At 41.1% G+C, this 27,797-nt stretch overlaps 1 protein-coding gene across 1 annotated transcript in view; it reads left to right on the forward strand.

Annotated features, from left to right (window-relative positions):
- Positions 1 to 27,797, forward strand: part of DNAI1 (dynein axonemal intermediate chain 1) — a 139,376-nt gene that overhangs the window by 24,899 nt on the left and 86,680 nt on the right. The window contains exons 10-12 of the mRNA XM_069001410.1: positions 5,495 to 5,582; positions 6,316 to 6,433; positions 8,647 to 8,690. Coding sequence (XP_068857511.1) covers positions 5,495 to 5,582; positions 6,316 to 6,433; positions 8,647 to 8,690 — 250 coding nt within the window. The remainder of the gene's footprint in view (positions 1 to 5,494; positions 5,583 to 6,315; positions 6,434 to 8,646; positions 8,691 to 27,797) is intronic.

The following is a 27,797-nucleotide window of genomic DNA, read 5'->3' on the forward strand; positions in this document are numbered from 1 at the left end:
ATTAAAGGTTGATGGCATCAGAATCTATATTTCTGGCCTCAAGTCAGCAAATGGAGAAGTGCATTTTGTGGGGCTTTTAACTCACAGGTTACATGTGTTACACCATGCCAGTTGAAACAGAGCTTTTCCAGCTGAACACTTTTTAAGGACAAACTGTGCTTGGTCACTGCTGAAGAGAACTGTGAACATCAAGCAGGAGACATGGCTGATCTGGATAAAGGTGCAATGTCTAGAAGCCACAATTAATTTCCACCCTTGTTCTGGTCAGGCTAGGTATTAGCAAGAAAAACTGTGATAGCTACTCAGCTAGCACCAGATTCAACCCAAAGGAAAGGAGAAAATGAGGGGCTATTACCACAAGTGGATCTCTGAAGGAATCTGTTGCTATGGTCATTAAAGAGAAGATCCAAGAACTAGAGCCACAGCTGAGGATGATGGTAGGAGATAGATGAGGATTTGAAAATGTAAAGAATGAAAAGAAAGAGAAAAAAACAGTGCTGCTACTGAATAAGAGGTCAAAAGAACACATAGCTTGGAGAGAAGGGATGTGATACATGAAAAAACACAGTCAAAAGCAGAGAAGAAAAGAGAGGAGGAGAGGGGAGGGAAGCCTTGACAGCTAAGCAGAAACTTCTCACTAGGTGAAAAGAAGTAAAATGAAGCTATGCATTGCACTGAAGAATTTGATGAAGCAAGGAAGATGTGGTTTAGCAAAGCGGAAGATAGAGGCAGCCAACAGGAAAGGAAGGGAGATAACCAAGGGTTTCAGCAGAAGGAAGGGTGAGAATTTTATAAAGAAGACGCATGAGTGAATAAAAGTTGGAATAATAGGAAGTATTTGACTGGATACTGTGATGAGGAACTCCTAGAAATCTCTCCATGTGCCTCTCACTCAAATGGATCTAGAGAGGAAAGGGTGTGCTACATCCAGTAGCAGTGATACAATATTTGGAACTTTTCCTCAGTTCTTAGTCAAGGCAGTACACAGACCATGGATAACACAGAATACCAAAGTGGAATGATATGATATTTTCTGAGCTGAAAATATCTGGAAGTAGAGATAACTAGGCAGAAGTGTTGTATCTGCCTGTCCTGCTCTTTCTGTTCATGTACCATCTGTTTATGGCTCTGATTATAGGGAGGATACTCAATGATCTTAAAGGTCTTTTTCAACTCAAATGACTCTATGATTCCATAGTGCTGACCCGGAGACATGCTTGGTCTGAACTATAACTCTGCTTATGTTTTTGAATGAACTTAGAAATGACAGTATCTGAGGAGGAAGCAAAATGCAAAGAGCTTAATGTATTTGATGCAGGCTTGCTTCTCTCACCCTGAGATGGCAAGGCAGGAAACCACAAGCCTGACATTAATGACTTTTAATGAATCTATGCAAAGAGGGGTGGAGCAATGTGACTGGACCATAACAAGGACCTGTTGTGTGCAAGAGAGGTAAAAATGGTACCATTAGTCTGACCTTTAACAGTACATGAGGCAACAGAATTAATATGGAGGAAAAAAATACAGAACAGGGATTAAATATGAAATGGAATAAAATAGCAGATATTTACCAAAGGTAGGCCGTGTCCAAATAATCTCATGTCTGTCTTTAATGAAAGGCAAGTCATGTTTTTCTAGAACAAGGAAAGTAGAGGAAGGCAATTTAGCTAGAATTCTGTAAACTATTGCTGTAGTGCAATTACTAGATATACCAATACAATTAGGCAATTATTAGATATACCAGAAAAGTTGTTGTTATTACAGCCTGCGAGGGACTGGTGGAGTGGAAGACTTCATTTTGGAGTATCAAAACAATCTTTGGTAAGGAGCAGGCTGTAATGACAGGGGGAAACATGAGCATATTTCTCTGACTTCGTGTTGGTTGGTTAATTGTGATGTGGCTATGAGAGACAAGCACATTGCTGGAATATCCCTGTGATGAATAGCAGAGAAGATATTTATGCTGATACCTTTTCAGGACTAGAACAGGGATATGTGATTTTGATCACCACTTTTCAAAGATGATTGATTGCAAACCTGCATAGAGATGGAAAATATAGTAAGAAATTGAAAGCTTGAATATACAACACTAGAAAATCTTAGCATGTTTATCTGCTAATGCAAAGGTAGGTAGGGACTCTGAGTTAGACAATAGAGAGAGAGAGCGAGAGAATTACTAAGGCAGAGGATAGTGTCAACAGAAATACAGATAAATGTCAACCAATTAGGAATATAAAAATTAAAATATAAATTAAATTAATTAAAAAATAAAATTGAAGTTGGAACTTACTGCAGTGGAACAGTCTCTAATCTCCTCTGAAACACAGGTGGTTGATCGTTGTCCTAAGAAATCCAAACAAAATTTATATTTAACAGAGAAATGTGCATTCCTGAATCATGTGAGGTCCTGTCTCACATGTACCATTACCCCTGTCTGAGATGTGCCTGGTGAGACAATGCACAGGGTCACAAATACCTCTTGGAAGCTCTTGGAAGGATACTATTATTTTTTATAGAACAGGTGAATTTAGAATGCACAGGTGAATTTCACATTATTGTTCATTTGTTCCTGGGTCATCCCTAGGAGTGGATCCATCCCAACTCCCCTGTCTTCAATTTTCTGTTTGCAGTCTGTCAGAATTAAAAGCAAGGAGTGAAGATGAACAGATGAGTACAGTTATGGAATTTAATAACTGCTTGACATGGTTCAAGCTGAGGGACTTTATTTGGGATTTACAGTTGGTGTTTGCATTCAGGTGTTGGCTGGGCAACAGATGACGACAACCCTGTACTGTGCTTCTTTCTTTGCAAACCAGGGGCTCTTCTAGTCACAGTATATGTATTGCCAGAGGTATGGGCAATTACTGCCATGATGTTAGGGTGGTATTTGTCTTCTGGATTTGCAGTTACACACCAGTGGAAGCTTTTTGTCATGCTTCAGTTTGCTGAGAGGCAAGTATGAGACAATTAGTGATAAGGAATTACAGAGCCAGACCAAGACATTTGTTTTCAAAGTATTAGCCCATTATCCATCTTACATATGATTCAATTAACATTATTGCTGTTCTAAAAATAAGTTATGCACAGAAATAAACAAAACAAATGTGTTATCCTATGAGCTCTCATTGCGTTTGGCTAGCTAGCTCAGAATTGGCCTAATGTGGAAAAGTGTGTTTCAAACAGGAATTGTTTAAAAAAAAAAAAAAAGAAAAATTAGGCTTAGAACTTCCTCTGAAGATTTATTTCAGTAGCATACAGAATAAATAAAATCTGAAACAGGACAGGATATGCAGGGAAAATAACTTATTCTCATCCACTTATAATGTCAAAAATGTAGTTAGTCGTGGATGTGTTGTTAACAGCACAGCTACCTGACAGAAAAGCTGACTTAAAGCTTTTTTGATTCATCTGGAGAGTTTCCTGCATTGTAGAAAAAAAATCAATTGAATAATATATTGTTTCCGCATTTACAAGGTTGTTTTGTTTTTTTGTTTTGTTTCTTTTTTATTTATAGCCTCTTTTCCACTGAACCCCCCAAAAATAAAATGTATGGAATCATAGTATCATAAATTCATAGATGGTTGGGTTGGAAGGGACCTTGAAGATGATCTAGTTCCAACCCTCCTGATGTGGCAGGGATGCCTTCCACTGGACCAGGTTGCTCAAAGCCCCATCCAGCCTGGCCTTGAACACTTCCAGGGATGGGGCATCCACAGCTTCTCTGGGCAACCTGTGCCAGTGTCTCACCACCCTCACAGTAAAGAATTTCTTCCTAATATTTAATCTAAATCTTACCCTATTTTATTTTAAAACAGGTGTTCCTCATCCTATCGCTAAACTTCCTGATAAATAGTCCCTCCCTGTATTTCCTGTAGGTCCTCTTTAGGCACTTTAAGGTTCTTTAAGGTCTCCCCAGAGCCTTCTCTTCTCCAGGCTGAACAACCCCAATTCTCTCAACCTGTCTCCATAGGAGAGGGGCTCCAGCTTTTGATCATATTCATGACCTCCTCTGGGCTCACTGCAACAGGTCCCTGTCCTTCCTTGTGCTGGGACCCCAGAGCTGGATGCCGTGCTCCGGGTGGGTCTGAACAGAGCAGAGGGGCAGAATCCCTTCCCTTCACCTGCTCGCTTTCTCTGAAGTTGGTTTCAAGTTCTACTTAATATTTTCTAGGATGGGAAAAGAGGACTGCACACATTACTGGAGGTGTAAGCAAACTATGGATTTATAAAAAATGTAACAGTTTATAGAATTCTTTTTCTCTTTTGTCCTCTCATCTCTGTGTAGCCCTATTAGTTTCATGCTCTTTGAAGTGAGACCCAATCTCCCTTGAGTGTCTGCGGAGCTCAGGAAAGAAGCAGAAGGCTGCACACACATAATCTGAAGTAATGTTCCTAGTTCTGACTGTGACTGTGTGGTATAGTTTGGTCAGCTCATTTCACTTTGTCTTTTCATGTTCAGGGCACCCTCAGAGCTGTGTCAAGGATGACATGTTTCTTTTCAGTGTTGTCACTGTAAAGGAAATCTTACTGTGCTGGCAGCCATCAGTCCCTAGCAGGGGTTTGAAGATGAAAGGCTTTGAAACACTGGTGGGGCTTTGGGACAGCAGTAGTGGATGGGGATTCAGGTACTTGAAGCAGCATGCTCTCAGAGCACCTTATACATGCCTTGGCATTCTTACATCAGTGCACAGAGCTGTGATGACATCATCCTTATATGGTCCAGCACAGTCTGTGGACTTTCAAGCTTTGTCCTTCCCACTACTGGCATGCAGGCTTCTTGTTGTTCTTTCTAATTAATCCAGTTTGGATTTCACTAGTGGTCGCACATACACACACAGAGTATAGAGAGCACACTCACACAAAAATAGTTGAGAATGGAGTTTATTAAGATGAGGTGATCAGCCAGAGAGCTCTCTCAGATAAGCATACCAACCAGCCACCTGATGACAGACAAACAGCCCCTGCTAGACTCTTTTCTCCACTTTTCCAAGGACTTGTGAATGCATCAAGTTGTAATTTACCACTAAAGGACTCCTAGATCCTGTGATGTTTACTTAATGCCTGAGAGAATAAACCTCTCTGGGTAGAGATGAGGGAGTGCTCATGCATGATCAAACCTCTCTGATTTCATCACCGAATCTGTTGTTACGCAGCGAGGTGGGGTGGGAGTCCTTTGTGTCTTTTTAGCTCATCCTGTCAGGAGTTAGCTTGAAAGACAAGACTCTTATCTACCTTTATAGGTAAGTACCTGTATTGAGTTAAATCAGGAACAAACACTGAAGGTACTTCAGCTCAGCTGTGGATGGCATCTTGCTAAATTTATAATAAAGCAGTTACATTTTTTCAAGTGCCCATATCATTAGGTGCTGGTGTGACACATTTCAAATTAATCTGTATTCAAGATCAAAGGACTCAAGTTTTTCAGTCACATGAGATCTGAGGTACCTGTAAACAGACAGGAACTACATTTTCTCTTCCTTTCTTTTCTCTTCAGCACGGTGATTCTCTAAGCAAGGTTGCAAAGGCTGCTAAAATAGCAGAACGGATGGTGAACCTGAACACATTTGATGACATTGCACAAGGTATGGCCCACTGAGAGGTGCTTCTAACTCAAGTCTGAAGTCCTGCAGATAAGTACCTACACCCACAGCAAGGACAGGACAGAACAGAAGAGACTAGAGAAACACAAGTAAAATGAGCAGCTCTGGGAACCTGTTGACTGACACAAGGCAAATACTACATCAGACCATGGGCATGCAAAGAACATGCCACATTAGCCCTGCTCTGAGCTGGCTGGAGACAGCAGGTCTGGTGAGCACTGCCCTCCCTGCAGCACTTCCTTCCCTCAGCAGGTACTTCACACCTGGATGCAGGTGCTGGTGACAGCAGCCAGAGCTGAGCAGCTCCCTGCGCACGTACAGATCCCAGCCACAGCAACGTACTCAGTCTTGATTTCCTTTTGCAAGACTCGTTTTGCTGTCTCTATTCAGCTTCCTCCTGAAGGGCCATGTCTAGCTCTGGGAATGGCCCTTGCTCTGGGCTTCTATTTTCTTGTTAATCCTTGTCTGCTGATCATCAGTTTGATTTTGATTTTCTTGTGTGTGTGAGGAGTTGGTGCTTGATAAAATGCAGGGCTGAGGTGCTGAGGCTTGGAGTTAGGAGTTAAGAACTGAGACAGATTTTACACTAACAGTTGGGTTGTGCAGAGGCTGTGAGGATACCAGGTTGTCTTTTAAAGCTTCCCTGACACTGAACTGTGCTGATTTATTTCTGATTTATACACTGGGACCTTTTCCTTGATTTTTTTTGGTTTAGATTTTAAATATTTTGAGGATGCCTCAGATGAATTCAGAGGCCAGGAAGGAACCCTCCTCCCACTCTGGAAGTTCCGGTATGAAAAAACCAAGAAACTTGCCGTTACTGCCATCTCCTGGTAAGTCTCTGCATTCCAAACTTATCTCGACTGTTGCGCAGGGGAGTGGAATGGAATGTACCAGGCAGGTCTGGTTTCTCTGGGAGCACGGTTACCGATTTATTACAGTCAGCTGTTTGCGCAGCACCTAAACGTGCCCGGTGCTTCTGGTTGCAAAGAAGATTGTGTAAGGTTGAATGTGCCAGGTTTGTGCCCTTCAGCAGAAACTGAAGGCAGAGCAGGCTTTGTGCAGCACTTGGGAAAAGTGAGTGTGGTCAGCAGGGCAAAGAAGAGTCCCTTTTTGGGAAAGCTGGGATAGATTGTGTCATATGCTTGGACTATATGCTGTAGGAGTGAGCCCTACACAGGACAGCTCCAAAAATCCTGCTATGGGCCTGAGAGTTGACCAAACATTTCTTAAACTTTGTCAGGCTTGGTGCTTTGACCACTTCCCTGGGGAGCCTGTTCTAGAGCCCAACCACCCTCTGGGTGAAGAACCTTTTCTTAAGATCCAACCTAACCCTTTCCTGACACAGCTTGATGCCATTCCCTTGGCTTCTGTCACTACTCACCACAGAGCAGAGGTCAGTGTCTGCCCCTCCTCTTCTCCTCACAATGAAGTTGTAACTGTGATGAGGTCTCCCCTCAGTTTCCTCTTCTCCAGGCTGAACATACCAAGTGACCTCAGCCACTCCTCAATACTGCTTCTCCTCCAGACAATAGAGGTATTTGTGTATTGGGATCTTGCACAGTTCAGTGAAGTAGGCATTTGCCCTGCAGTCCATTTTTGCATATTCAGTCAGTCCAAAAATGATCACTGATACTTGGAAATCGACTCTCTTTTGTTCTGAGATATTATTGCTATGGTATTTACTGTGAAAAAACTCACTTATTACCAACCTGAATGAGTCCTTTCACTTTTTAATATGCTTGATCCTCTAAGAATTGGCTTGGTTCATGCACTGAGCATGAGACAAACCTAATCAGACCCTGCCCTGTGCTCTCCTGCAGTTAGGCCTCCTCTCACTTGTTTGTGTGAGCACATTTGTGCCTTGACAAGGAGGATCTATGGAGAGACAGAGTAGGATTGCAGTCTTCTGCCTTTCAAGCCACTGTGGTATTATATAAGGGAGTATCAAGCATGTAGTTGTGTGAGAATGACAGATAACAGTACAAATGGGAAGCAAAATTGGGAGAAAAGGCATCTTTAGCAGGTAATTTGTACTGCTGTTATACTCGTCTCCAGGAACTGATAACAGAAAGATGGCTCTGAAATTGGAAGAATAACTCCAAATTGCTTTCTGGAATAAGCCTTTCTAATTCAATTTTTATTCTCTCATTTTTAGCAGTGATGGTGCATTTAGTGAAATGAACAAGAGCATTAGGATGCCTAGGTATTAGCCCAAATGAAAAAGGAGAAATTAAATGAGAAGTGGAGTTATTTTATCAATTCACAGTAGTAAGTCAGAGAAAATACTCATTAGATAATTTCCACATACATTCATTTCACAGAATTGTTACCCACTGGTTGTGCTGTGTGAGCTCAGGGATAACAACAGTACTGATCTTTGTCCCATGGAAACCCTACTTACAGTGACTTACCACACACAGTAGAGGTTGTAGAGACGTTTTTCAAGTAAAGAGACTTTAGAAGACATAGTAGATGGCTAGTTGCTCACCATCAGTATTTGCCTCAGGAAATACTCTGTTCACCAGCTGGGTCAGAAGGAAATGTTCCTTCCTGGTCTGTGGGAATGATCATGAATTCATGGACTGATAGCTGTCTCTTGAAGCATCTCTTGTAATTTAATAACAGGTATGGAAGGTGAGCTTATTGATTTAGAAACTTCTTAATCTTGCTGCTGAAAGATGGGAACCAACATGTTCATGCCTTTTTGCTTTCCTCAAAGACCTCTTTTTTAAAAGTAAACTTTCTGCAATTATGAAATGGATAAGCCAAGAAGTGCTGGAGATTGACATAATGTCTGTCTTTTTATCCTTTTCATGTACTGTTTTGATCTTCTGATGTTCTGCTTTTCTGCAGGTGTTCTGCATCTTGAGTTTGGATGAGTTTCTCACAAACTTTACTAAGGTCAAATGGTCAAAGGGCAGAGCCCTCATACTGTGCAGTCCTGTGAGAACAGACTCTGATTTAACATGTGAAACACTGTTCATTGCTGTGGAACGACATGGTTAATAATAAATGCAATCTTATATATATTTTCTCATTACAGGAATCCAAAGTACAAGGACCTATTTGCAGTGGGGTATGGCTCTTGTAAGTATTAAATGCAAAAGAATCATTGAGAGATTTAAAATATTTAACAACTGCTCTGAGATCAATTCAGACAATCCTCTGAGGCATGGATTGCATCTCTTAACAAGGACTCACCTAATTTCAAAGCAATAAATTGAGATTTAACTCAATACAGGGATTAGACGTTTCCATTCCATGACATGAACATTCAGAAGTACTAGGTATAGACAGAAATTATTGTAGGACTAAAACAAATTTAAAACAGGATAGTGTGACACATAATGGAATCGCTGAACTATTCTTCCTTCCTTTGTGATCTGGAGAACAGAGATACATATGATTTCAAAAGAGTTTAGATAGATTCATGGAGGACCAGTTTGCTGTTGGAGGGATAAACCACCTGATTTAGTAAGTTGATAGCTTTGAGTTGCTGGGAGCTTGTTACATACAGGCAACAGACCTGTATTTGTTGAGATTCTCAATGTAAGCAATTGCTACTTGTTGGTGTAAGATACTTGGCTAGAGTGGCTACAGGGACCTTTAGTATCATCCCAAATATATATTCATTCTTATGTCTTTCTCTATGCTCTGACAATGGAACCAGATGGGTTGTCTTCATTTATACTGGTAAGGACTGCACTCTGCTTGCAAAATTTCATTTTCCTTTTAAAATTATGTTTTTCTTTTGACTTTCACTCCATCTGAGCTCTGGAAATGTTCCTGTTAGTTTGCCAAGAAGCCTAAATTGGCCTGACACTCTCTTTAATTCAGCAGGCAGCAGCTATTCTAAAGAGCAGATTAGAATCAGCTTTTGGAAAAGAAAGCATGGTGTGAAGTGCTCAGGATGTCCTTGTCTTGTACAGCACAGCATAATCTTACTGTTCTCACATCCCTGTGCTTAGAGAGTGCAGGAATTTAACAGTGCCTTCCCACTGCCCTGTCAGCCAGGTGGCAGAGGAGAGATACAAGCTCAAGGAAGGTAATCTCTGTGCTTAACCTATTCAAGCAATTGTTCTAATTTCATATGCTTCGTACACTAAGCAAGACCAGTGTGCTTTCTGGGTTGTGCAAAAGTATTTGTTAGTTCTGCCAGGGTCCGTTGTGCCAAAGACGATACAGAGATGCAAAGGGAGGCAAACTCAGTAGCTTGCTATGTAAGTGGACGAGAGATCCAGAAATCTTCTTATCCTGTTTATATAGAGGACAGAGGACATAGCTCCTCTCAGCCAGCTGTAGCCAACCAAGGGCTAAGAGCTGAGTCTCTGCTCTAGACTCTCAGTTTAGTCAGCAGGGAGAGATCAGCACATCCAGAGGCCATCCATCCTGATGTTCAAGGGAGCAGCTAAGTGGCTCTCTGGGAGGGGTGATCCCTCCTCGCAAGTGAACCGAGGCAGAGCACCTAGCCTGGGTGCCTGTCTCTTAGATGAATAAAGTGAGGTGAGATAAATCCAGCCCAGAGGAAATGATCCTAGAGTCACACAAGGGCTGGAATATCTTTGGATCTTCTGTGGCCATAATTACATCACCAGTCTTCTGCGCAGCAGGCATTTGGGAGCACTGCCAAGATACAAGTAACACATTTGTCCTACTGCCCAAAGTATACTTTTTGAAACAAAAGATCCCTTGTTTACTGTGGGTGGACACCACTCCAGGGTGGTGGGTGCTTTCTTTACAGAGAGGGCTCTAGCCTCTCCTTTGCTTTTGTACCCTATTTTTGCAGTCTTCACCAGTGATTTATTTGGGTGGGATTTCTGATGCTAACAGGGTTTCTTTGGCATGAGACAGGCTCTTCTGAACAAGAAAATATTGTCATCATAATTTGCAATTCAGGTTTTCAGTCTGTCTGGAACTAATTTTTATTCCCATGAGGAGGAGCTATCTTTCTGTTTTTGTTTTTTGCATAAATGAGATTGCTGGGTTTCTGTCTACACTGACAACCTGCAGTGCAGGGTTCAAAGAGCCTCTAGTGGGTGTTGGGCTTGTGTTCTGCCTTGCTGATGGGAACACTACAAATACGAGCTCAGGTCTTTGCCATCACCTCAGTTCATGTTACAAAAGCAATTGTGCCTTTGACAGCCTTCAGAGATGGCATTTTATGTGCAGCTCTAACTGTCAGCACGTGAGCTGAGTAGGGAAAAACATTGTCTCTATGGCCAATGTATTTTAGCCTACAGTTTCTTTGGATTTAATGGATGTAACTTGCCACTCACAGGGATATGTGAAGAGTACGGACTCACACACAAAGCACTGGCAATCTGAGGTATTTGGCAAAGATATCTACTCAGTTCTTCACAGTCTGAAATAGGGCTTCTTGTGGGCAGAAGTAAAGCACATAAAGATACATATACTGTTCCAGGTTTCTTGTGTAGAATCAGCATAAGCAATGCTGGCACAAGGTCCTTACACTGGTGTGACTGCATCCAAAGTAAGAGTTGCTGCAACTTTGTGATCAAACTAAATCGGTGTCAAATCTAGACCAGAGCTTTCATGGAGATGAGCTGGTGCTTAATAGATGTCCTGAGGCTCCCCGAAGCTGAAGAGTAGTGGTGGAACAAAGAACATGAAACAGCTCTGGTTGCACTCTCCTACAACATAGAGACAGGTAAACACAGGGTGGCTGGGCATACTTACTGGACAGTCTTGAATTTTCCCGCTTCTCCAATGAACTGCCCAATGACCATGGATAATCTTTTATTTACTGCCCTGCACTGAGTGAGGTGGATGGATGGTTGGTCACTGCAATAAGGATATCCCCAAGTAGGACATGCTCAGGGTGCTTCAGAGGGAACAAGGAAAGGTAAAAATGAACCAAGTGGCTTTTACAGCAAGCTACTGCCTCTTCCTGTTTCCCTCTCTTCTACTTCATAAGCATTTTCAGAATCAACACTTTAGTTAGAGATTAGAATGAAGAAAATGACTGGTAGCAAAACTAGCTCACTCACAGAGGGAAAAAGTAATTCTGCAGGGACTGAGAGGATATGCATGGAGATATGCTACTTGCCTCCTCCTCTTTTCCTACAAGATGCCTCATTTCCTTCTATCTATAAAACAAATAGTGGAAAAATAATTAGTAGTGAATTCCCAATCCACATTTAATAAAAACTAAGATCAGCTTCATATTACGCCACTCAGGTTTGTATACAGCCTGTTTCAGGCCCCAGAGACTTGTTCTAGGCCAAATACTTTGTTTTCCAGTGAAGTGTTTTTCTGCCAAATATGAATTTGAGAGACACAAGCAAAGAGTCACAGAATCATAGTGTGGTTTGGATTGAAAGGAATCTTAAAGATTGTTCAATTCAAACCCCTCTGCCACTGGCAGGAATGCTACCTACTAGATCATGTTGCTCAGATATCAAACCAGTCCTTGAACACTTCCAGGGATGGGACATCCACAGCTTCTCTAGGCAATTCCAGTGTCTCACCATCTTCACAGTAAAGAATTTATTCCTAATATCCAATCTAAATTCTCAGTTTAAGATTATCCCTTGTCCTTTCATTATCTGCCTATGTAAAAAGTAATTCTACATCTCTTTTATAAGCCCGTTTTAAGTACTGGAAGGCCACAATGACGTCTTCCCAGAGCCTTCTCTTCTCCAGATTGAACAACCCCAACCCTCTCAGCCTGTGTTCATAGTGGGGGTGCTCCAGCCCTCTGATCATGCTTGTGAGAGCTCCTTTGGACTCACTCCAACAGGTCCATATCTTCTTTGTCCTCCAGAGATGATCATCAGTCAGTGTAAAGTGGGATGGAAAGTGCTAAATATTGAGGAGACAGGGGCTGAAGAGATTATTGTGATGATGTCTAAGTCTTGGCTCCCCTACCCAACTTCTTGAGTATCAGGATTGAGAGCTCTTGTACCCTAAAAAAAATACCTCTAAATGTCTCCCAGCTCTCATTCACTCATTTACCTCTGAGAGCATTTTCCTGAGGGATCACGCACCTTAATGGTCTAAAGAGACAGAAGTTTAGCCTCTGGCAGTGAAATGTTTTCTAATCCAGCTAGTGTGTGCGCTGCTGATTCAATGCCATGTAAGTTTTAAAATCAAATCTTATTATATAGTTAACTGGATGCTGAATGAGCACATTCATACTTATGTTAGCACAGTTATTTTATCAGTCATCCTAACAAGAGGGATGTCAATTTTGACAAGGCATTTACCTGCTCCTTAGGTCTAGGGGTCCAGATAATAGGTGAGATAACTCAGCTGGACTGGAGTCCTCACACTGAAAGAAGCCCACTGCATACAGATAAGGTCTGTGATCATTAATTGATGTTAACTACTTGTTAGCTGCTCCTGAAATGTAGATAAATCAGTCAAGTTTTCTATGAGATCTCAGTCAAATTACAGAAATAACGATTGAGAACCATAGAATCACAGAATGTCCTGAAATGGGGGGGACCCACAAGGATCATGGAAGCCCAACTCCTGGCTCTACACGGGATCATCCCCAAGAACCCCGCCATGTGATTGAGAGCATTTTCCAAACTCTTCTTGAGCTCTGTCAGGCTTGGTGCTGTGACCCCTTCCTTGGGGAGCCTGTTCCAGTGCCCAAACACCCCCTAGGTGAAGAATCTTTTGCTGATATCCAACCTAAACTACCCTTGACACAACTTCAGGCCATTCCCTCAGGTCCTGTCACTGATTGCAGAGCAGAGATCAGTGCCTCTGCCCCTCATGAGGAAGTTGTAATTGTGATGAGGTCTCCTCTCAGTTTCCTGTTCTCCAGGCTGAACAGACCAAGTGACCTCAGCCACTCCTCACACGGCTTCCCCTCAAGGCCCTTCACCATCCTTGTTGCCCTCCTTTGGACACTCTCTAGCAGCTTTATCTCCTTCCTGTATTGTGGCACCCAAAACTGCCCCCAGCACTCAAGGAGAGGCTGCCCCAGCTCAGAGCAGAGCGGGACAATCCCCTCTCTTGGCCAGCTGGCAATGCTGGGCCTGATGCCCCCCAGGACAGGGTTGGCCCTCCTGGCTGCCAGGGCACTGCTGACTCACGTTCAACTTCTCATCAACCTGGACCCCGGGGTCTCTTTCTGTGGCACTGCTTTCCACATCTCATTCCCCAGTCTATCCATACGTACAAGGTTGTCCCATCCCAGTGCAGAATCCAGCACTTGTCTTTGTTAAACTTCATATAGTTGGTGATTGAACATCTCTCTAATTTGTCAGGGTCTCTCTGCAGGGCCTCTCTGCCTTTGAGGGAGACATCAGCTCCTTCCAGTTTAGTATCGTGGACAAACTTGCTTAATATTCCTTCCAGTCCTGTGTCCAAGTTGTTTATGAAGACACTGGAGAGCACTGGGCCCAAGATGGAGCCCTGCAGAACCCCACCAGTGACCAGCTGACAGCCTGATGTGGCCCCATTTACTATAACCCTTTATGTCCTACCCATCAGCTGGTGTTCACTCACTGCATGATGTAATTGTCTATCTGCACGCTGGAAAGCTTGTCCAGAGGGATATTTAGGGAGCCCAGCTCTTTGATACATTAGAAAGTCATAAAAAATAGAACCAAAAATAATTTCAGAAAGTTATTAGTCCATCTTCCTGCAAGATAATAATTTATTTAAAACATGGCTTGAGGTCTAAACTTAGTCCACCTAATGATGATTGCATGCACTATAATTCCTGTCAGCGTTGACAGCATAGCCCTGTAGATGACAGGGAAGCCTTGTGACAAGGACAGAAATGGATGTTTGAAAAGTAGAACCTTAAAAAGCCTAAAAACTTTGATTTAAGAGTGTAGGCTGTGGGCTTAATAAGGCTCAGTGTTACAAAATATGCCAGGTGTTCACTTGTGTTTTCTTCTGTGCAGTGGTAGATTTAAAGGTTGTGATGCAGGATGTGGAACATAGTTTGGAATGGATTTACATAATGAGCTGCTGTTAAATCTGGTATTTTCTGATGAATGACCAAAAAACTTTAAGTAAAAGCACCAAGTGGATTGAATACTACCTAAAAAATTCAGATCTTTGAAGCAGCTCTCAGAAAGTCTCTTCCAATATGTTTATATATTTAAATTATGTTCCCAGAACAGACAGAGAAGACTCCTGGGAGCAGAAATCCCTACTAATCTTTCTCTAAGCTACAAGAGTTTATTTTTATATTGGGAATAGAGAATTAAGACCTTGTCAGACAGAGAAAAAAACATTTTATACTGCTTGGATGAAATTCTTTATCTAGTATAGGACTGTGTGCACATGCAATTCGTGTTGAGGGGACTGCTCTGGAGAGGAGGGGCTGGCAGGTCCCCAGTGTCATAATGGCCTATATGCTGGACCAGGTACAGCAGTGAATGTCAGACTTTTTAGAACCCACAGTGAAGCTATTGAAGTTTTCTGAGTCAAATACTAGAAAAGGCTGAGAGAGATGCATGTGGCCCACACACCTCACTCAAAGAGAAGTTCATGTTGCAGTCTGGATTCAGTTTGCTGTTTGGCATACATTTGTATGCTATAACAGATTCCAGCTTTGGAAAAATGTCTTCATGTTCATTCAGTTATGTGCCCAGCATGCAAATTGATAAAATTAAATACATCTTCAGTGGCAAAAGACCTTTGAGGCTCATTCTCTGTTTTTGGTGACAGGATTGAGAACTGCATTGTACCACCATAGTGTATGAGTGTTTCCTTTTAGTTGTGAATGTGGTTTTTATTGGTATTTTGGATATTTGTACTGTAAATTGAAAGACTGTCCCCTTTTGCAAATGCTGTTGATGGCAGTTATTAATTGTAGTTGGTACAATTGTAGTGATATCTAAATATCAATAATGAAATTATGTTCAGAAAAAAAAGAAGACAATCACAGAAATAAAACATGATTGCATAGTTGCCAGTGGTTTTAACTGATTATATTTTAAGTTGCTACTGTAAAGGAATATTACAATACATAAAACAAGCATCAGTAGAATAAGCAGAGAGAAGAATTAAAAGGGAATTTGTAAGTCTTATTTGTGAATTCCTGTAGAACATTTGTATGGGCAGTGAGTATCCCCACAATCAAAAAAGGAACACCCTGGAGGGCTTGGGCTTGCTATGTACTAATTTATTAGTGCTGCTTGTGCTATGTGACTTTTTAAAGCTGAAAGGAATTTTCCATTAATACATTGTCTTAATTAAAAGAGGCTGCTGGGGAATGAAATAGGAAATAAAATGTAGCAATCAGATGCCTCTTAGGCAAACATATCAAAAACCATTAGTAACTAGGTCTGATGTTAATCTATTATTTTATGCATGAAATCACTGCTATCAAAAAGTTTTGATGAGACAAATATCTGGGAGGTGTCAAGAAATGGAACAATCGTTCAAAGAGCAATTTAGATCCCTTTGTAGCAGAATACAAGGTATCAGTCTGTGTTACAATGTTCAAAAAAATTCAAGCTGTGTAGCCATACCGAGGGAAGCCCTATTTTTGGGTGCAGAGATTTAAAAAAAAGTTTTGTGAAGAAACACCAATGCTGAACTTAATCAGAATTCCTTGGATCTATAGAGGAGAAGGGTTGCAAAGGAACTCAGGGGTTAAAAGAACTTTTAAAAGCAGTTTTTAATTTAATGCTGAAATGACTACCCTGGAAAGGCATGCTCATCATTGGTGACATGCTAAAGAGAAGGGTGACAAATTGGGAAGGGTTCAAAAAAGAAAGAACGAATGATCTAAGAGCAAGGCGACTGACCTGGGAAACAAATTTAAGGAATTTGGTTTGTTCAGCTTGTCAAAGGAAAGCTTATTAGGTCACTAGATTGTGGTCTGTTAACTCCCTGTATTGGGAAAGCAGATCATGTAACAAAGGGATCTTTAATCTGCCAGACAAATGATGTAACAAGATCAAAGAAAAGCTGGAGCTACATGAATCAGGCCAGACAATGTGTGGCTCTTAATAGCAGATGAGCAATTGAGAACAATAAATTTTGGCATCTGGTAAATTACCATCCTCTGGAATATGTAAAATGTGGAAATTTTAAAGATAGATATTTGTTGTCTGAACTTTTGCTCTGTTGCATGATTTCTTCACTTAAAGCAAGATTTAAAGTAGTCAAATCTTGTGTCCTTGATATCTTATACTCTTCAGGAGTCTGATTTATTCACTCTTCTCACCTTTTTAGGGGCTTCTTTCTGCACTGTCTCCTGTCTGAGGCCTCAAAGTTTATTTGCAAAACATCTATATCCTCCTCCATGGTCTGACAGTCTTTGAAAAACCTCCCTAGTGGAATCAGTGTTAGAAATTTAAGCCATTGTACATCCGGTTTATTGAGATAACCAATTGTGGTCAATTAAACATAATTACACAGAAAATTACACTTTATTTGGTTTTCCAAATACCGAATATCTCTTACCACATATGCAGAGAGAAATGACCTATTATACTATCTATTAGTAAATATAACCTAATAACCATAAAACATTAAGTGAACCATATGAAAAAATAATTTCATTTGGAAACTTAATTACTGATTTGTAATATAAATTCTGTGAGCTTTGCCTGATTCTTCCAAGCTTAACCTTTAAGTACATGTAATTTTCAATCAACTCACAATATCAACTTTTGCTGTAGCTTTTTGTTATGCATGAAATAGTAAAGAGCTCTGTTGGCATGTTTGGGAAAAAAGATGTATTAACAGATTTTCTAGTGCCTGGGGATCAAAGGAGCTGCTCAGCCATCCTGTTGAGTCTCTGGTGCATTGCAGGCCATTAAATTCCACCCACTTACCTCTCTGTGTAGCCCAGTTAGTTTGATTAGTGCATTTTTATCCACAGGAGACTAAACATTTGTGTACCATAGAGTCTTACCTGTTCAATAAAACTTGTCTGACACCTTTCCTTTCTTAGCTTTGTCTCTGGAAATCACTCCATTTAAGTTACTGTGGGAATTCTTTTTTTGGCATTTGCACAGCAGAATCCAAGGATAGACAGGTTAACTCTCTTTGTCATCGATGTCAAGGGGAGGGTCTTGTGATGAAAATCTGCTAAAAGACTTTCTAACCATCCATACTGAGACACCCCTTGGCTCAGTAAGAAAAGATAGTCAGCAGATATTGAGGACAGGCAAAACAGGTCTAAACACTCTCTCTTAAAAGGATCAATTTTTGCTTTATTTTAAAGATTCATTTTCCCACACACAGATGTTCTTATGCCTGTGGTCTGTCATGTAAACACTATTTGCTTTTTTATTTTGCATTCCCTCCAAATACTAAGGTTACATTTTTATTATAGCTTGACTTTTCAGTAGCAAAAGTCCTGGAATCAACTCTACTTCTCATGTGCTAAGTAGGAAAAAATTTGTCAGGCCCTGAGGCTTTAGTGGTCCTGACCATCTTCACTAGCATCTCTTCTCAAGAGCAGTGGGATTAGCCCTGGCTGCCCACTGAGCCACTGTACTGCTGGCTATGTTATTGCGCTTGGGTATCAGCTCCATATCTCTTAGGGAGTAGGAAGTGATTCCTGCAACCAACCCTGGCAAATGACCTGTTTCCCTGATAATCCAATGCTTAGGTCACTAAATAGCAAAGTAAAATCTGGATAAAACACAAGCCAGCATTACTTAACTTTAATGTATTTACTCGTGCCAGATACTTAACTATTTTTCCATTTCACTTTGTATTTTAAAGGGCTTGGTTTCCTTCTGTTTGCTTTATATTTCAGTGTTAAAACCTTGATATGGGGTACAAAGCAGATTTCTTAATCTGAATGCTTTGACTTGTATCTCAGAGATAACAGTAGTAAGACCAAAGATCCAGCCTTCATTTAATTCTTTGCATTAGAACTTAGAGGATGAGGTTCAGTAACTTAGGTAGATTCACAAAAAATAAATATTTTTAAAATTCCTTTTACCTTACAATAGTTCAGATTTGTATGCCTCTTTCTTCAGAGGAATTTCAGAGAGTTCATGTAAGGGAAGACTAAATGAATTGATTTGTTTGGCCTCCATAGTGCTCCGTAAGTGTGTCAGGACTGATGAATGCCAGGAGGCACAAGATCTGTTTAGGGCTCATGCAGGCACGTGTATTAATTTAAGGGAGAGTTTGGTATGCTATGGGTTTGTTCTGGTTGCCTCTCAAGATAAGGCTCTGGAACCAGTGACCTTGAGAGGTTTTTCCATTTGCTCTGTTTGTCAGATGCAACCATAGTTGTGAAATCTACCACACAGATAAGAAACGCTGGTGACTGTGTAAGGTTTATTTATCAGTGAATGCATACTTTCCTGTGGTTAATAGCTATTAAAGCTCAAAAGTTTTTAAATCCTTGTTAAGAAGATAGAACTATTGTTAATCTGTCATGACTATGGGAGTGCAGCCTCTGTAGTAAAGTTGTGTTGAAAAACTCGATCATATAAATAATTTGTACAGAATTCTGTTATGACTTTTTAAAAGGTTACTGTTGCAGGCTTAGATACAACTGGGTAACCTGCATTGTTCAGTTGCATTCAGAGTCTTTCAAGCCAAGGATGTACTTCAATGGTGAATACCTGTGTGGAGGCTGCAATTTGCCAAGTGGTTCCCTGGGAGTAAGAGGGGGATTTCAGGGGTCTTCTTGGAAGAATTACATGGAAACATGTCCTGCAGGGAAGATGAGTCTGAGAGAGTTCTTTGATACTCAAGGATCACTTCTTCCAGGCTTAAGAACAATGCAACCCAATGAGCAAGAAATCAGGCAAAGCAGATGAGACACCTGTGTGGATCAATAAAGAACTCCTGTCATTACTCAGGCCTGAGCAGGAAAGATGATGGAGATGGAAGCAGGGACAGGCCACTTGGCTGAATATAGAGATGTTAACAGATTAGGTAGAAATGAGACAAGGAGGGCCAAGGCCAATCTGGAATTAATTCTAGTCAAGGATGTCAAGAACAACAGAAAAGTCTTCTTCAAATACATAAATAACAAAAGGAAAACAAAGGATAATGTGGGCCTGTTACTTGATGGAGGGGGGACGCTGGTAAGAGAGGATTCAGGCAAAGCAGAGTTGCTGAACACCTTCTTGCATTGGTCTTCATTGACTAGAACAGCCCTCAGGGGTCTCTGACCCAAAAGATCAGGGTAAAGGAATGTTGGAAGCAAGACTTTCCTTTGATCGTGGAGGATGGGGTTAGAGAACACCTAGGCAGTCTTGACATCTGCAAGTCCCTGGGTCCTGATGGAATGCATCAACAAGCACTGAGGGAACTGATGGACACCATAGCAAGACTGCTCATGATTGTCTTTGACAGGTTGTGGCAATCAGAAGAGGTGCCTGGGGAAAGCAAATGTCACCCCAGTTTTCAGAAAGGGCAAGAAGGAGGACCGGGGGGACTACCAGCCAGTCAGCGTCACCTCAGTCCCTGGAGAGGTGGTGAAGTGCCTTGTTCTGGAGGTCATCTCTGACCACATGGATGACAAGAAGGTCATCAGGAGAGGTCAGCATAGATTAAATAAGGGTAAATAATGCTTGATCAACCTTACTGCCTTCTATGATGAAACAGCTACCTGGATAGATGAGGGAAGAACAGTGGATATTGTCTACCTTGACTTCAGCAAGACTTTTGTCAGTAACACCCCAGAGTCATGTTATAGTGCAAAAAATTATCAATAAGAACACATATCATAAAGTGTACAAAACTTCCTCTGTGCATCTTCTCTGTATGCATTGATCTGCCCCTTGCTAAACTGTACACAATAGCCACCCTTAAAAGCAAGGCTGTGCATGTAAATAATTTTCGTTACAAACCTCTTTAGGCAAAATCTCTCTGTATTTTTATCCATCTCTATTTAGTATGCATATTAACTAATAGTTGTTTCTTTTCATAGATGCCCTTAAAGCAGTCTGTGGGACAGAAATTAATGACACAGGGAGTGGTGGAATACTTATCTTCTTGTCTATGATAAAAATAATATATTCAAAATTGTTTTGCAAGCGACATAAGTATTTATGATGTCTTCAGCAGAGTTATTTGATGTATGAAAGTTAGAAAACAGGAAGAACTGAAAGTGGAAAAGGTAATACTTAAAAGCATTGGGAACTCATCTCTCAGGGAGTAGGTAAATTTTATTTGGGCTAGGAAATTTTTCCCTAACTGTGGCATGGTGTTGCCAAGTCTGATCATTCAGAGATGACAAGGCATTATGAAATTGTTAAAAATTGAAAGACCTTACTTGTTTTTATTTGCCCTCTATAATTTCAGGGTGAAATCTCTTTGGTGTTTTAAAACCTTCCTTTACTGCCATGATGGCTAGCAGTGTTTTGGTCTGAAACAAAGCAGAAGCAGAACTTTGTTTAAATAATAAAGCTCAGGCTTGAAAAGAAAACTTCCTGCTATTGCAGCACTCCGGATTTCAGGAAATTGGCAGCCCTGTTGCAGCTGCTGTCTCTCTCCTTGCATGACCCTCTAAGCAATATCACCTCATGGAGGTAGAGGCAATGATTCCCACATAAATGGACTTCTGTGACCTAGACCAAAATCCCAGTGGGCTTGTACCTTTGCAAATCTGATGAGCTGCAACTTTTGCATTTCATGTATCTTGAGAGACCAGCTCACAGCTCCACTTTGATCCCTGGAATACAATAGGAAATCCCCAGTAAGTCATGGGTCTGGTCCACCTTTGCTAGTTTGTTGCCCCTTGCTGTTCATTTGCTTCCTTTAAAGCACCTTAATTTGTGTGTAATGAGATTAAATTGCTCTTGTGGCTGATTTATGGTTTTTAATGTAATTTTCCAAATTTGTATTCCCACTGAGAAAAATTAATTAAGTTTTGCAAAGGCAAGTTTGAAATACATTTTCAGATTTGCAGAAGAGTTTGCAGGATTTCCACCCAAACCCCAAGCCGCAGTAGGACCTTTCATATTTTAAAGGCGTCAGAGTTCAGCTTCTTCCTATACGTCTCTTGTACTGCAGGATCTGTGACAGCCTCTAATCCTTCAAGACTTCACAGCTGGCTCTGAAAATTGCAATTTCCTTTTCTTCTTTGAAACAAATTCTTATCATTTCTTGCATATGGCATTACAGCTGACAACATGAAGTCCCAGCCTGAATATTAAGACTGTAATTCTATTTCCTGAGTTGTGCTACAGTGTATAAATTCATTCAACTGGACTTTCAAGGTGGATGCCACCAAAAGGAAATCTCAATTAATTTACAAATGACAGTCAGTTGGGACCATGTTCTATGTTGAGCAGCAGCTGATTCACATTTTAACAAGCTATTGTTTTCCCAATTTGAATTCTATGATTTCTTGAATCATCAGCTTTTCTCCAAGACCCACTGGGTGGTATTTGCACTATTAATCGTGCATTTTATCTTTTACTTAGCACATGTATTTACGTAACTGCAGGATTAGTTAAGAGAAAGGGCAGAATGTGGCTTCCAGATGAAGTGGAAAAAAGTTCAGCAGTGGAAAGAAGTGGAAAGAAGTTGCAGCAAACAACTGCAGGTCAGGAATTCTGAAAACCACATGTAATGTCCGAGATAACTGGGCAATGAAAGCTTTCTGCCCGTGGGATGATGAGGGTAATACCACTTCTTACTGGTATTTTCTGTGTTGAGTAGGAGAGAGGTCATTTGGGCAATGTCTATAAAATACTGCCAGACTGTATTCCAATTTCATGCCTAGGTTTACTGGAGTGTCTGGCTATGAAATTATATCTAATTTCTGTTCATTGGGAAGGTATTTGATGGTGTCTGCCTTCCACATTACAAGATAAAATCTTTCCTTGTTTGTTGAAAAGAAATTTTAATTAGCATGTTGGTTTGATTTTAGCCTTTGGCTATTGCAGTGTTGGTTTCATACAACAAATGTGAATTTAAAGAATGATATAAAATCAGGCTGGAGTGGGCCTCTAATTAGATCAGGAAAGGCTTAATTCTGCCTGATGGCTTCTGATGAATGTGTGACACTTTAAAAACCAATTTCTTAAAGCTCAAGAGGATAGGGCATCTTATCTCCTCTTAAGCAGCTTGTCTCAGCATTGTCAGACTCACTTGCTGGAGCAAAAACCTGCACAAGTGCACCTGGCACACCTTGCCAGAGGGCTTGTTATAGCTCCAAAGCTGAACTTTGGAAGTACAGGACAGACCTTGGACTGGGAGGTAGATGACTTCAGCTAGGTAGGCAAGTAAGGATGCATCCTTCCTGGAGAAGTCTCCTTTCTGGTGACTGTGCTGCAGGGTTATTTTAGTTCCTTGTGTAGATGTGCATGCAGAGCAGCTTGAAGCTCATCACAGCCCTACTGATGTCCCTCTGTTAGGAGAGAGACTCCTGGAAGGGAACACCTCTTCAAAATAGGGTTCTGTTGCATTAAAACATCCACAGAGGAGCATGCATAGGCTAATGACCAGTCGAGTATTTTGCCACTCCCTGGGAAATTTTCAAAGGATGCTGGGTATCAAGAAGAGAGGGTTCTTTCCTACCCTGAGCACCATCCCCTCTTTTGACTGGCAAAATGGGGGCTGAGGGTTTACATAAAGACCCTGAAGATGCTTCAGCACTCTCCCTATTGTGTGCTGTGCAGAGATGGAGTAGAAGAAAATACCCAGTGTATCCTCTGAAAACTGTAGTAGCTCCTGTCAATCAGCTCTCTACAGATTGGATCTGTTTGAATCCTCATTTTGTATGGGCAGAGTCACTCATGAGGTGTTTGGTGTAGTACCACATGTGTTACTGGTGGCTGGCATCACCTCTGTACTAAAAATATCCCCATTGGATAGTGGCACAGTGTTAATTCTTGCATGTGTTCATACCATTTGTACTTGCTTTTTCTAATCAAATATTTACCAACAATCCCATTGTACTCTCTGGCATCATGAGGCAGCTCCCTGAAGGAAACCATTAATTTTCTGCTGTACACACTGGTTGATTAGATGCTTTGTGGAGGAGGAACTGATATGAAAGCATAGAAATGAAAACAGCAATACTCCTGCCAAGCACTGTAGCCTGTTGCTTTCATTCATCAGCTGTTTTTATTCATTCGTCTGAGGCAATGCTAGTGAATGACTCTTATTGGAGAACTACACAGACTGCGAGGCAGCGCTCAGGAGCAGAGCAGCCTCCCTTCCTTGCTGTCTTCCATCAGTATCCCTGTTCCCAACACCAGGGGTCAGCTTTCTACTGTTCGTTTGAAGCCCTTTCTGCTCTAGCTATGGCATCTAGCTGTTAAAAGATACAAGGAGACCAACGGGAAGTTCCAGTCCTCCTCCAGGCCAAACATATCTTGCAGGAAAGGTTAAGGTAGAAATACTTACGTGCTGGGTAACCTGTATTGCGCTTCTTTCAGCAGAGCTAATTTCTGATTGCCTTTCTCTTCCATGCAGGAGCTGCAGTTTTCTATTTGTTGTTTAGACTGACTTCAGAGCCAATGGATGTGACAGCTCCTTCACGGTGACCTGGGATTGCAGAGCGGGCAGGATCTCTGCCTGCCTGTTTTAGTTTCTTACATGGTCTTAATTGCTGTCATGTCTAAGGTTCCTTTCTGCCTTGAGGGTCTGTGTCTTCCCAGATGAGGTCACGGCAATGCTGCCTTTACTGATGAAAAAACTAAGCCAAGAGGCTCACGGAGAACAGCAAATACCCAGATCAGAATTCATCTCACATGCTGTAGAGCAGTCATAGAAATAGCAGGCTCTATTCCCGCAATTCCCATAGAAGCAAAGTGACTCTAGAGGCATTTTTTTCAAATAGGTTATTCAACCTGGATTGCTGCTTCTCCAGACTTGTGCCATCACATCATGATTCTGTTCTGAAGGGCCCCTAACTTTTCCCAACCATTCCATGTGAAGAGCAGGAAGCTTCCTAACTCAGCTGTCTTTGCTGGCTAGCATTCAATCAGACAGCTGGGTCACCAGGCAGCTTTAAAGACCTAGTCCTCCTTAGATTTATTTTAGGAATTGCTAATCATATAGATTGAGTGTTACATAAATGTAATATCACCATCAATACCCGAAGATGGCAGTGTCATTTAAAATGATTGTTTTTTCAAGCAGGTCAACAAGCACAGGGTCACTGGGGTGAGAACACAGAGGAGGGAATCAAAAATGGCAGACGGAAAGATAAATCAGCATTTTTAGCAGCCGCCCATGATTAGATTGGTTTGTGTCAGTCATGAAACTGGACTTGAAAATATTTCTCTATCTTGGTGTACACTCTGAGAAAGAAAACTTCCACCTAAATCTGGAGGAGCAGAAAGGTGTCTAAGGGGGTCTGGCATGGGATGCCTTATGCATTCACTTACTTGAGAGTAGCAGGGAGAAGAGGGGCTACTTCTATGTATGATGGAGGTGAGATCTTCACTGGAATGTTGTATCCAGCTATTAATAGTTCAGTCTTCAAAATGGATGTTAAAATTGAAAAAAGGTTCAGAGATGAACCGCAATATGACTTATGTTTGAAAACTCTGCCTTACAGTTAAATTCTCAAACAATTCAATTTGGCTTATTAAGGAGAAGATTAAGTAGTGATTTGATTACTGTCCATTAATTACTTGAAGGGAAAGGAAGGAGTTATCTTATAGAAAAGAACTCTTTCATCTTACTTTTTCATCTAGGACATAATCTAGCAACTGGAAGTAGAATTCAGAGATCTCAGAAAACTGGAAATGAATTTTTAATGGTGGAAGTAATTAAGCATAGGAACAAATAAAGGATTTATTCATCACAACTATCTCAATTAGCCTTAGAATTTACCAATCTGCATTGAACACATTCCATCATTAATTCTAGCAATATGTAAGTTACTTTGTAAGCTTCTGAAGTTAGATGGCTTGTCATTATTCCTAGGGCAGAATGGTACAAAGAAAATGTAAAAGGCCCCATTAAAGACTTTTTCTTCAAAGACTTTTCTGTCTTTTGTTCTGGAGATGAGTGTGGATCATTTTTCAACAGAATGCATTAGTAAAAACCTGAAGGAAATCTATCTAATTTAATGTTTTCATTAGTTGAAACTTGTGAGATGTTCAGACTTCTTAGCTTAGCTTTCTTGCTGCTGTAAAGCAAAACCACTTGTTCTACAATGTAAAATCCTCCTCTGTTGGTCCCTACTTAGGGAACTCAGTCATACTTTTCAATTCTTCTCTTCATGCTTGGTAATATTTACTAGGCTGCCAAACTGTATAACCAGAAATACCTGGATGCTAACCTCCACTGTTTCATATGATAGACCACTTCAGGTTAAGATTCTATCAGGAATACTTTGAAAATTCTGGCCATTGAAAAATAAGTGCAGATCAAATTTGCATTTTTTTGGAAACTTTTAACATCAAAACAGTATGAAAAACTACACATTTTATGTGATTTTTTTTTAATTACTTTGCATGGTGTGTTTTCATGGATATCACTTTGCTTTAGCATATGTGAGAAAGGATAAAAGTATTTTTTAGGGTATTGTAGAATGAAGTCAACTACAGAAGGTAGGAATAAAAAGTATTCAGGGGTGCTTAACTGTCAGTGAGGGATCAAAGGGGTGAATCCTGTAAGTAGCTTTGTGTTGTTTGATCCTTTACACTTCTGTTTTTCTGGCTATTAGACAAGCTGAATACAACTTTGCTGTGTGAAGAACTTGTGGCTCAGTCTGTTTGTATGACTGGACAATATATGTATCCTTAATTTTTCAACATTATCATGCTAGACTAAATCATTGATGAAATTTAGTAAGTGGCTGCTGTTGCGAAAAGGCTCACCTGCAATAAAAGAAAGGCAGCAGATATTGCTCCAAGAGCTATTGCAAGGTCCTGAGTTATTCTTATCAGATTCCTCCAGGTATGAGAGAGCTGGCTGGGATTCACTGACGTTTTCCAGCTTCTCCCATCAAATGGTGCATGATGAAGTGGTTTCCACTACTGCTTAAGAGATCTTCATAGAGGGACAGTTGTATCAGCTCTTGTATTGTTTGGTGAGTTCTTAAAAGAGAAGCCAGCACAGTAGATTCTCAGGATGCTGATTCTGATCCCCATCCTGGCTCCCACTAGACAAGAGAGGAATTGTATGGTGCAGAACATGCTTTCTAGATGTTATGTAGTCCCAGGCTTCTTCTGCTGGAGAGATGCTGGAGAGAAGATTGATTGCCCAACAGCAGCCTGGCTGGTGGAGATGGGAGATAATGGGGACATAAATTCCCCTGTTAGTTCCCACAACAGATCCATGTGTTGGCCAGAGTCAGATCTGGTTTAGGTATTGGTTGGCTTCTCAGAGCTGCAAGTCTACAAAGTTGGCTGTCACTAGAGGAAGATGAATAGGGAAGATTTATCCATCAGGAAGATGGATAAATACCTGATGGGGGGAATGACAAAACCAGAGATGAACTGCTCTCAGTGGTATCAAGTGAAAGGCAAGTCAGTGGCTGTGAGCTGAGACAGATAAAAGTCCCTTTAAACATAAGCTAGAACTTCTTTACTGTGAGGGTGGCTCAGCAGAAGAACAGTATTTCCACTCTAGAGAGGCTGTGGAGATAACCCCTTGCAGTTTTTAAAAACCTGACAACACAGTCCTGGACACCATGCTCTGACTGACACTGCTTTAGGCAGGCAGAATTGGACTAGATGTTCTCCAGAAGTACCTTCAAGCCTCAGGTATCTTGTGATTCTGTGATTTTTTTCTTTCTTTTTCATCTTTTATCCATCATATCCAAGTGTAAGCCAAAATTTGGCCCATATTTTGCATAGATACTTGATGCTTTGTGTGAGTCTTTTGGACCACTTCCATTCCCTAGTAGCGGCCTGTTGCTCTTTGGAAATGTCACTCTGAAGTACCATCTGTCTTTTTGCCATAGCTATCTTTTTCTCCCTGACCTTCTTACTTGGTCAAAGGATTGAAAGCTATTGCTTTGTTGCAGTATACAGAGCAAACTGATGTTACCCAGGCAATTTGGGGTTGAGGAACGCCAAGGTAAAGCTGGAACTGAACCTGGCAAGGGACACAAAAAGACCAGGAAAAGCTTCTATAGATATATTAACCAGAAGAGGAAGGTCAAAGGAGGTGCTTCCCGCCCACCCCCCAAGATAGAAATGATGGAAAACTGGTAACAACAAATGAGGAAAAGGTTGAGATACTCAGCAACATTTTTGCCTCTGTCTTCAATGGCAACCTCTCTTACCACACCTCTCACGTGGATGAACAGCAGGATGGGGACTGGGGAAGCAAAGTCCCTCCCACTGTAAGAGAAGATCAGGT

The sequence above is a fragment of the Aphelocoma coerulescens genome, assembly GCF_041296385.1.
Source record: "Aphelocoma coerulescens isolate FSJ_1873_10779 chromosome Z unlocalized genomic scaffold, UR_Acoe_1.0 ChrZ, whole genome shotgun sequence".
NCBI classification, from domain to species: domain Eukaryota; kingdom Metazoa; phylum Chordata; class Aves; order Passeriformes; family Corvidae; genus Aphelocoma; species Aphelocoma coerulescens.